This window comes from Aptenodytes forsteri, unplaced genomic scaffold, assembly GCF_000699145.1.
Source record: "Aptenodytes forsteri isolate BGI_AS27 unplaced genomic scaffold, ASM69914v1 Scaffold142, whole genome shotgun sequence".
NCBI lineage: Eukaryota > Metazoa > Chordata > Aves > Sphenisciformes > Spheniscidae > Aptenodytes > Aptenodytes forsteri.
The window spans coordinates 4,841,162-4,852,403 of record NW_008794598.1 but is presented as its reverse complement, the minus strand read 5'-3'; the positions used below and the strand labels follow the sequence as shown (position 1 = coordinate 4,852,403).

General features: G+C 43.7%; 1 protein-coding gene across 4 annotated transcripts in view; it reads left to right on the top strand.

Moving 5' to 3' along the window:
- The window catches only part of NUDT3 (nudix hydrolase 3), a 42,231-nt gene that overhangs the window by 28,629 nt on the left and 2,360 nt on the right, over positions 1 to 11,242 (top strand). For 3 of the 4 annotated variants that reach the window (XM_019470360.1, XM_009272851.2, XM_009272852.2), the window contains 3 exons: positions 2,169 to 2,213; positions 3,002 to 3,086; positions 4,062 to 6,519. In XM_019470360.1, coding sequence (XP_019325905.1) covers positions 2,169 to 2,213; positions 3,002 to 3,086; positions 4,062 to 4,231 — 300 coding nt within the window. In that variant the 3' untranslated portion in view covers positions 4,232 to 6,519. Of the gene's footprint in view, positions 1 to 2,168; positions 2,214 to 3,001; positions 3,087 to 4,061; positions 6,520 to 11,242 lie in introns of those variants that run through there. The other variant, XR_657271.2, reaches the window with a different exon arrangement.

Here is an 11,242-nt window from a genome sequence, read left to right as displayed (position 1 = left end):
GTGGTGAGGCTCGAGCACTTGCCGGTGAAGACGGAGGCAAAAAAGTCATTGAGTATCTCCACCTTCTCCGCGTCCTGGGTAACCAGGTCTCCCGTTTTGTTCCGGAGAGGGCCCATGTTTTCCCTCTTCTTTTATCCCCGACATACCTATAGAATCTTTTTGTTTGGGATGCTGTTTGTTGGGACGCATTGCTCCTGAGCTTGAAGGAGGTGATCCTTGAATATTACCCAGCTATTTATGTATGTATGTTGTGAAGGTGGAAGCCTTGTGTTCCTCTCCGTGTTATTGCTGGCTGATTGATATGGTTGCTTATCTAAAAAAAAAAAAAAAAAAAAAGCCCACCATTCGAGGCTGCTGAAGGAGTTCTTTGAATGAAATATATTTGAAGTATTTGCCTTCCAGTTCGCTTCTGAGAGAGATTAGTCCGGGTTGGCAGCAACAGTTTTGCAGATGAGGTAAAATCACTCATCTGCAAAGGTCAAGACCAGTTATCTGTCCTAGCCACGCTGGTGTGCGCATACACGTGTACGTTGACCTTCATGGAATTGCTGTTTGACTCCAGAAATAGCCTTGTGGTTAATAGCCAGTGGTCCACCTATGGCCCGAGCAGAATGTCAGAAATACTGATGAGACAATAAATTTTGCATCCAAAAACAACATAAAAGATTCAATTGAAAAGCTCCTTCCTAGAAGCAGAGGTCAGGGAGCATGTTACAGAAAGAATTATACATTCCTGTGAATGCTTGTAGTAGGGGGAGCTACAAATCCTTTTCTCTTGGGGCAGTTCTGCCATCAGCTATTGTTAGAAGCAATAATGCGCTGTGCTCTGGCTGTGTTGTTTGGTATCTGTGTGTGTTCATTTAGTAGGCTGGGAACTTAACCTGTAAAATCTTTTAATTAATAAAAGTTCTTCCTTTCTAAAAGCATGTAACTGTACAGCAACTGGTTAGTAGCTGAACAAGCGGGAAAGGGTGTATCTCAGCTGCTCAGGACAGAGAATTTGTCTTATCATTAAGTATTTAGTTGCCCTCACCCAAACATCTTTTTTCTTTTAAAAAAAAAAAAAAGAAAAAAAAGCCTGACATAATCGGATCTATATATCTTGTCTGCAAGAGCAGAGGCACTCTTTTCCTGAACTGTTTAGGATATGTTCCAGCTGCCAGAGACGGCAGCTGAATTTACCTTCCAAATGTGGCTGGGTTGTATGCCGGGTTGTGTGTGTTGTTTCAGACCAATTAAGTCATGGAGCAAAATCTCATCTTGTCTGTAGCACTTGAGTTCCAACCATTTACAGTTGTAAAAAGAAGGGAATGTAAATTATTGGGGAAAAAAAAGGGGGAGCCTGGGGGCAGGAGAGTGGGATGGCATTTTGCATTCATGCGTGATGCAAGCCCCAGAGAGCAGGGGCGAGAAATAGCACTTTGAGAAAGTGACTGAGCCAGAGTGGTGAGTGGATGTATAAAAAGTGACGGCAAGTGAGATAAAGTGGGTAGATCCTCAGTAGTATTCAAATAGGAGACAAAACTGTTGCTTAGATCTTCTCTCGATTTGTGTCTGTGCTTGATTCGAAAGTCTTTCAATGCGCATCTGCGTTTTGTGCTGTATCAAAAATAGTCTTGTTCCTGTTGCGGAGGCCACGTTACAACATTGAAAGTATTTTATGTTTATATTAGCTTGCTTCAAATGTATGCAGGACATCCCTGAAATATCTGGTAGCTGTCATGTTGCTTTGATGGTGTAAGTGAATGTCTTATACGCACTTTAAAGTTATTTTCTTAAACTATAATTTTAAAGAGGTAAAACTGCTAAAGCCCAAAGCAAATTTTATCCATGCTTAGACTATAATAACCTTTAGAGGAGATTCTGGTCATTCAGGGTATATTGGTATGCAATTAGTAACTCATCAAATAATTTTTTTTTTTTTCCTCCAGATTGAATCCAAAATGGTTTGAATATAGAAAAAGAAGAAAAAATTCCTGGGAATGCATGCATGGTTAGAGCTTCAGATACATTTGTGTCAGTTTTCTTGTGACCATGTTGTTTTCAGATTAACGGAATTTTATGGCATTTGCTTCCTGTTCTAAAGGAACTGCTCCTGCACAACAAATAAGGAAATATGTAGTGACCTGTTGTTAAAGCGTGTTTTTTTCTCTTCGAACTTTTCATAGGCTGGAGTGAAAGGGACGTTAGGAAGATTAGTGGGAATTTTTGAGGTAAGTTTCGGACATTGAGGCTGTGAAATTTTGATGAAAAAAATTGTCTTGGAATAAAAGTCACTTCCTAGTTTGTTGTGAAGTAAATGAGATAACTTGTTTGAAGGAAAACTTAAAACTCCCTGTTTAAATAAAAAAGCGTGCTGATCCTTTCAGTGATATTGATCATCTGCAATTTCCACTTCAGCTGAAATCATGAGTGATAAGCTAGTGTAACAGGGAATATTCTCAGTGCCTTCGTACCTTTCTTGCTGCCGAAAAATGCCACCCACCCGCTGGGGAGCAGTGGCTCTCCTTTGTTCTTTAGCACCTGCCATCACCCGTTGCCAAACTGGTGTCTGCAACGTGGTGAAGCGTGTGTGCTCCTATTAGGAGTGTGGTAACACCTGATGAGTACTAGTGAGGTGCATAGTCAGCAGGTACCAGACACAGCTCTCTTGAGAGTTGTTGTTTTTTCACTATTTCAGAGTTGTGTGAAATAGATAAAAATCTTTCCTGGGGGTTTTTTCCAGCTGAGGAACTGATTTATAAGCACATTCGTCCACCAAATACTGCCTTACAGATTAGGAACTAGACTTTTTGGCTGCAATCCCTATTAATGCTTTCAGACCACTCATTTAAAACGCAACAATTTTTAGTAGCTAAGAACGAGCTATGATGTGCGTGAAACTGCACGCAGGGTACCGCAGCATCATAGTGAGGCAGCTTGCAACTTGTAGTCGCCATGTGCCCACCTGCCTTTTCTCCTTCGGTAGCTTTGTCGTTACTCTGTTCCCTTTGCCTTCCAGAATCGGGACAGGAAACACAGGACATATGTTTACGTACTTATCGTCACAGAAGTGTTGGAAGACTGGGAGGACTCTGTCAACATTGGTAAGCTCTTTGCGCTTGCTGGCATTAACTGGTTTGACGCAGACAAAACACGTCAGCTTCGCGTCCCTCTGGGAGCTGGAATCCTTGTGAGAGTGGTTGAGAAAAGTTGCGATGGTGTGTCCTTTGGTTGCTTGGGGAAAAAAAATTGTGGTCAAATTGATGCTTTTGTAACCTCTCTGGCCCCAGAGAAGTTAATTCAGTTGTACAGCCGCCTCATCAGCGATTTTGTATTCAAGATACTATGCAAAGAGCATGAAGAACTGTCCTTTCTAAGACAAGAAGAAAATATATGTGGGCAGTGTGGATTAATCATTACCCATTCTCTTTTGAAATCGTTGCATTTAAATTGGATTCCCAAATGAAAATGAACCTGTTGTTCCGCACAAGGTTTGTCAGTAGCACTGTAGCACCTGTAACTTACTGAATCATAGAATCATTTAGGTTGGAAAAGACCTTTAAGATCGTCGAGTCCAACCGTAAACCTGACTTTCCTCAGGCTGTGTATGGAAGAGGTTTTATGGAAAGAGTGAGAAATGAGTGCTGTCCACTAAAACTGAGGATCACTTCCAAATTGATGGAAATTGGGTGGTGATTGGTGTGTGTCTTTGTGGATTGTCTTCAAATGAGTATCTGACGAATAGAAATTGCAGAAATAGCAAAATAAATATGTTTTGTTTTGTTTTTAAATGCAAGACTGGTTTGATTGGTTAGTGAGTGTACTGCCCTAAACAGGTATTTGTCATGGGGATAGAGGAGCCTTCGATGTGGTGTTTCGAGTAGGTGGCCCTCGAGATCAGAGAATACCGAGAGAAAATTTCCCAGTGTCTTTTGAACTGGTGCTTTGCTACACAGTGAAATTATTCTTGCAGCATTAGTGCATGTGGTAATGATCGAAAGCTAATCAACAGCGAAGTTTAAGCGTAGAAAGGATAACATAGTTCTGTGGCATCTACTGATTTTTCTTTCTGCCCACAGGAAGGAAAAGGGAATGGTTTAAGATAGAAGATGCCATAAAAGTTCTGCAGTATCATAAACCAGTGCAGGCCTCGTATTTTGAAACCTTGAGGCAAGGCTGTTTGGCAAACAACGGCACTCCTGTCATGACCACGACGTACTCTGAGAGCTCCATGTCTGACATCAGATGACTGAAGACGTCCCTATGAGAGAGATTTTGAAAATAGACTGAAACGTGGATTTCCCTCTCCCCTCCCCTTTTTCACATGCCTCCTCTATCAAACAAGGCATGGGCAGCAGCCTGTGGCAGAGCAAGTGTTAAGAGTGCTGCAATTTAGTGCGAGGTGGGATTTTTTTTTTTTGTTGGCTTTTTTTGCTTTTTTGGATCTGTATTTTGTAAAATACATTTTGTGCATGAAGTGCCCCTTTCCCGATACACCGCTTCCATGGCCTGGCGAGCGAGGCTGCCAGTTTCGCCTCTGCCTTGTGTTCTGAAGTGTCCCGTTTGTGTCATCCCAGCCATAGCCACTTTTTTTTTTTAATTAAAAGACTTCAAATGTGAGATCAGCTCTTTAAGTCTTAGTCTGTACTGTAAGGTGCTGTTCAGACCTGTGTGGTGGTCACTTTCAGCGCATATGTATAAACTTTTTTGTAGATGGAGAATCTAACATTTTAATTTTGCGGGAATTTTTTTTAATCCTGGTCTGCTTCTGAAAAGAAGGGTTCATAATTAATCTGTTTGCCTTTTGTTCTGTTTTTTTAAAAAATACACATTCTGTGACAGTGCTAGTGGCTGGGCCAGTTTACTCCCCATTCAGTATCTCCCGATTTAGTGCAGTGACACTTGAAGTTGAGGGCAGAGTTTTGATCACCTGCAGACATCCCTGCTGCTCCGTTGCTTCTCCTACAGCTTCCGCCAATGTTTCTGCATTTACATCAAAATGAAACAAAAAGGAGTTGGTCTTTTAACACTTGGCCAAAAATAAACAGCCTCAGAAACGCTACGATAGAAACTGAATTTCATTGTCTGTGGTAGGAATCAGGGATTCAGAGTGGGGTCAAAGTCCGACAAACTGGAGCGTCAATCACCAATGCTGTTCTGCTGATCCTGCTGCGTTCTGCTGATGTCTCTTCTTGTCCACATGCCTTATACCGTGCTGAACTGGATACTTGTAATTTGTGCTAAAGCATCGGATTGTACTTACTGAGTGTTAACTGCACGAACCCTTGGCTGGATAACCCATGCGTGTCCCTGAAAAGAAGTCCGGGGGGGGAAAATTCAGGTGTTCAACCTCTTGTCCTGTGGTTCTGCAGCACTTACAATTGCGCCATGGAGCATGCTCAAAACGTTTAAACTCTCCCTCCGTGAAAGGTACAGCTGACTCCCGAGCAGAATTGCTAGCTGGAGAAGTACACCGTTTGATAGGATAGTTCCCCTCATGCATTGGCACACTTCACTTTTTTTTTTGTTGTTTTTATTGATGTAAGTTTCATGCTGTCTTGATTTGCCAACAGTGTTGTCTAGTTGGGAAATAAAATGGGAAGGGTTGGGGCTGGGGGGTGGGTTGGGACAGGTACAAGTTTTGGGAGGGGCATTAATTAATCCCTGGCTTGGGACAAGAAGTAGTTGCTGAATTCAGTAACTTCTCCTTTGTCAGAGCATAGCCAAGATGTGAAATTAAATCTGCAGTACTCTTTTTTTTTTTTCCTTCTTTTTTTTCCTCCTCTTTATTTAACAAAAAATATTCTAATAAATACTGACTGTTCCAGAGTTTTCTCTCTTCCTGAGAAGCACTTACAATATGAAAATCTGATAGAAATATCCATGGAGCCTGGGACAAGGGGGAATGGTATCCTTGCTGGTTTGGCAAGAAGCTGTTTGTTTTAAGATCCTATTCTGTTCCTTTACTTGTTCTCCTTGCTTTCATCAGTGTGGAGTAGCAAGGCCAAAAGCAGTGCCAGTGATCGCTAACATGAAAAACCATGCATAAGAAAAAGCTGAGAGGCATTATTCAAGAAGTAGCTTGAAACCGAGCATCTGGAATTGAGCCTAAATTACACCAGTTCAGTTCACTTCAACTTAGAGACGAATGTACAATACTTTCTTACTCTGTGCTGTTCGGCCTGAACCAAACTCTCAAAAGGGCTTGAATATTGTATCTGGAAGTGTACAAGAAATTCAGACAGTCCGCTGTTACCGAGCCGTGTGTGGCACCTAACACAGCCATCTACTGCCTTCAATTGAGTTTTTGTCTTTACTGTACAGATTAGGATGTTGAAAATGCTTTGCAACAAAACAGCTGGTACTCCGGAAAGAGTAACTGCAGTTTTAATATCAACAGCATGCACACTTTTGTTTTTAAACTAAAAATGTTTTTACAGGGCTGTTAAAACTGACAATTTAGGGTAGAATATTGTTAATGACTTGCTAATGGCTTATTTGTTTGGGTCAGAAAAATAAATTGTGCCAAGAAAGTGTTTTAATGTGGCATGAGTTGATGCTGTTAACACAGTAACATCGAGTGGCTGATGTTACGCCTTCTTAACTGGAAATAGCTCCTGGGGTAGAAATAGCCTTTATTCAACAGATGTGGATTTCAAAACAGGCCGTGGTCCTGTGCTACCTGAATCTCTCCCTGCACCACACGAATTCCCGTCTTCCTCAGCATCTGAGGTTCTTCTCTAGTAACCGGTATAGCTGCGTGCCCTGGCAGTTTAAGCGATTTTATCCAAAATGATATTAAATTGGTTTGGGACCGACTATCAAACTGCCTTTATTAGTGACAAAAGAGTTGTTCTAAGGCCGGCACGCGCTCTGGGTTTCGCAGTACAGACTAGCGCCTGCTTGATTAAACTGCTTAGGGCTGCTGTCGTGACCAACTGCTAAAAAACCCTGTAGGATTAGACTCAGACTTCCAGCGTTGCTAAAACTGGTGCTATATTGAGCTAGTGTTGGAGATAGTGGGATTCTTACCTCAAATGATGTAATGTCTAGCCTGACCCCTTAAATCGAGCATTACGATGTGTCTCAGCTTCCCCTTGAAGAATAATGTTCTTAGTCTGGCTTTCAACATAGCTTTGATCCTACTTGGCACTGGTGTATTCGTAGGTAAAACAGGAATACCAATGCTTCGTTTAGACATCCTGCAAGTTGGCAGCAAATTTGTCAAGCCGCCCTCAAGTTGCAGGTTTCGGACGCTTGTCTTGGTTCTCTGAAATCCGGTTTGGGGTAAATGCCAGGCGTATTGATGATGCACAGCCTCCAGCTCGGAGGGGCTGCTCTTGATTACCTTTTGGCACACCTCGGAACCCTGGGGTCTCAGGAGAAACTTCCAGCGTCCTCTGCAGCTTCTTAGGGGTAGAGTAATTTTGCTAATGCTACTTTTTTCCTTGCTGTTTTTCGTACACGTATTCATGGTATATACAAGGACACCTCACTCTTGATACATCAAGAAGCAAGTCTGCCTGCAGCGAGGAGGAGGGGGAAAATTACTGGCCCTTGAAACACTCGAGTACTGGATTTCTCTATGCACCTAAGTGTCACCTCAGGGTTGCAGGATGAGTGATGAAGTAAGAGGAAGAGGGTGACCCGCTGCTAAGCACGGGGAGGTTCTCTGAGCAGTTCCCACTCTTCAACATCGCTTGACTTCCTCCGGTATTGTCAAAATTAGAAATCCTCGTATATCGGAGTTGCATCCTGCCATCTGGATTTTTAAACGTATTTCGGACCATAATGGGAGAAGAGAAGTGCATTCAGCACTTAGACGCCACCGCTGAGCGTGCTGATCTTTTAAACCTCAAAATACTTAACAAAAATCTGGATCTCTGTCCCTGGAAGCGTTTGACAGACCAGCCTGGATTACTGCTGTGGCAGGAAAATGTTAGCTGGTGGTTTAAGCCGATGCTGGGTAGCGACTATACTGGCATTTGTTGACTCCAGCACGGGAGCAGGAGAAAAAGGAAGACACCCCGGGGGTACCGATGTCTCCAGCAACTGCTGCTTGATTCTTCCGGCAGGATTTGTCAGATCCCGTACCTTTCTGATGATCTTAAATGATGCGTAAAACTCAAGGGGCAGGTGGACGTCCCTCTGCAGAAGAGTGCCAAGTGTAATTAAACTTAGTGGAGCTGAAATCGTACTTATTGAGCTCTAGGAAGTCTCTCTCAAACAAGGTTTTGGTATGGTGGAACAGGGATTTCGATGCATTGGTTAACGTCAGCTTAGAAATCGCGTGCGGTAGAAATCGTACAGCACCTTTGTCTTGAAGTGGTTACTGCAAGATGGTTTTTGGGTTTCAAATTTGACTTTGCTGACGCTGAGGCTTTTCAAAGGCACATTTCGAAAGGAAGAACCTTTTTTCAGTTAAAAGTAACGCGTATCATTTTCTATTTGGTGAAGCTTCGCCACAGTATTTAACAGGCGTGCCACACGGCTGTGCGTGCTGGTGTTGGTGCCTGGCTATGAGAGGCTGTGATGTGACACTGCCGGGCCCGGGAGGTGACGCCTTTTCCTGGGAGATGCCTAGAGAAGAGTGAAAGAAGGGTTTTTCTTTTTTTCCATTCTCCCTGAAGTCTGGCATTCAGTGCTGTTAAAGTACTTTTGGTCGCTTCACAAAGATGTCTTTTGGTTTCTTCACAAAGATGGATTGTTTAATTCTAGACAATAGTTTATTGGCGATAGAGAAACTCGGTATTGTTACAAAGCCCGGGGAGGCTTGTACCTCCTTTATCTTTGCACAGTGTTTCTACTTCTTACCAGCACTGGCCGAGCAGCCAGAGCTGCTCTGGCGGAGCTCCGCAAACCCTTGCTCAGAACTGCAGCGACTTCGTAGAAGTACGAGTGTTTGGCATTTGCCTCTCCGGGTATATCATTTGGCAAAACATGCCTTTGAGTTAATGGCTACTTTGCAAACTAAAAATGAGATGTTTTTTTCAAATTGAACGTGACTTACAATTTGAAAGAGTAAAAACTCTTCAGGGCTGAGGCAGTGACAGCTGGGAGGGTGCAGGACGCGATGGCGGTCTTTCTCACCGGCTGCTGTGCCAGGAGCACTGGATAGCGTAAATATTATTTGCTCGTTACTTTGACCTCTCAGAAGAAGGCGTGTAGCCTCTGAGCGGTCTTACAGCAGAAATATCTTGAGATGAAGCTATCAACGAGAGGGTGTCGGAATTAGGCTGTTCAGTAACGGTGGGGCAGTTGCATCACCTGAAAAAGGTAATTCAGAAGTTGCTGATGGTCAGCTCGCTTGTTTGTGTTTAATGCTGTTAAACAGAGCTGAAGTCGTAGACCGGTATTACTGATAAACTCCATTAGCCAGTAACTGTAATTAAACACGAATAGAAGGGGATAAAAATACGGGCGTTAACGGAGGGGCACTTCATAATGAGTGTTTTTAAGCTGCTGCGTGGATCGGATGGGGAGAGTGTATCTGGCTTGTTCAAGTCTTGCTATTTCTTCCCCCCATCCCTTGCTCATGTTCAGTACGGTAAGATGCAAGAAACACTGGGGAGTGGCCGTGGGTTCTTCTGGGTTAAATCAACCTGCTGTGATTTAACCGAGGAGTTCTGTGTACATTACACTGTAAGAAACTATTAGGTTTACAGGTAAAGGGAGCCCAGCCAGGGCTCTCCTCAGATAACATCTCTTGCCTTTGCGTTGCCGTAGGAAGGTGGCACGGACAAGTGAATGCATGTGCCGTCCCTCTGCATCTTTTTAAAAGACACCCTTTGGGATTTGTTTCCTTTCCCTTCCATTCTGCGGACGTGGTTCCTTCTTAGGTTGGTTTGGTTCCAGCTCGGCAAGGCAGGCGCCTTCTCCAGCGGCTGCGCTGCGCAATAAAAACGCTGCCTGGTGCCGGTGGGGAAGGAGCAGAGCCTTACCCTGGGGGGGTGGGGGGGTGGGGGGGTGTCATACTTCAGAGCTCCTCCGCCCCTGGGTGGCTGTGGAGGGCTGCACCCAGACAACCCACTGCGTCTCCTCGGATGATGGCCTTCAGTCCCGCTGCCGTGGAGGAAGGTAAGAGCTCTGGTTTGGGGGCTGGAAAGGAACTGCCATTTAAGCCCTCGCATCAGCTTTTTTACTGGGCAGATAGACGGCGTGTGCACTTCCCAGATTTCTGTTGAGCAGGAAGGCAGTTTAATTCAGCGTGGTCTTGAATGTGCCTTAAAGCGAACTCTATAAACTGAAAAATTAAAAGGGATCGGAATCTGCTAGTGTTGCTTTTTCCCTTGCGCAGACACAAAGTATTCGGTGGCTAAAAATGTGTGCAGGGAATGTCAGGAATCCTCGGTTCCCTTCCCAGATCTAGCCCGGACTTTGGGCCTCTGCCTCAGCTTTTCCATGCAGAAAACATGCTGGTTGCTCCAGAAGAGCAAAATATTTGAAGCTGCACAGATCGAATGTTTGCCTCTCCCAATTATAACAACTTTAGATTTTCTTGCTCGTTCTCAGAAACAGTTTTATCCCAAATGGATATGTTTGCGCTTTTCAGACAGCCGGATGCAATGTTTGTACCTGTGCAAAGCACCCAGTGAAAGGAAACGTGGGTGATCTGGGAGTTCTGTGAAAGATAGGTCTGGATATTTAACTTTCCTGGAGTAGAAGCTACGGCTGGTGCCGATTCTCGGGAGAGGATCCGAATCTGTCGGTCTCTTTAGCCAAACTTGCACCAAGAAACGAAGTTGTTGCAGACGCTCGTTGGCGTGAAGAGCTCTTATCTTCTAAGGATACTCAACAACTTTGTGTAATTCGTCGACTGCTCTGGTCCTGCTTTTAAATGACTCGGGTTTTCCCTCCTGGCTCTGTTCTTCCTGCTTAATAAGATAGCATCATCTAGTGGCTACATCACAGCCTGGGGATGCAGGCGACCTTGCTTCTGGTGTACTCCCTCATCGTGTCTCGGTGTTAAGAGACTATAACATACACACACATATATATAAATATATACGTTCCTCACTTTTCTCGGTGTTAGAATTAATTTAATACGGTTGGAGAGGGCTCTCGGCTTCAGTGGTGGAAGGTGGTGTGTAGATACATGTGGTGTTCTACTGGGTATAGTGTCATGAGGTCTGTACATAATTGAGAGAGGTGTAGATGGGTGAAAAAGAACACTTAACTGGATTGAAGATGTATTTAGGAGATTTATAAAATCTTTTTGGTGCTAGTTGATAGGGGTTTTTTTCCTTTTTTTTTTTTTTTT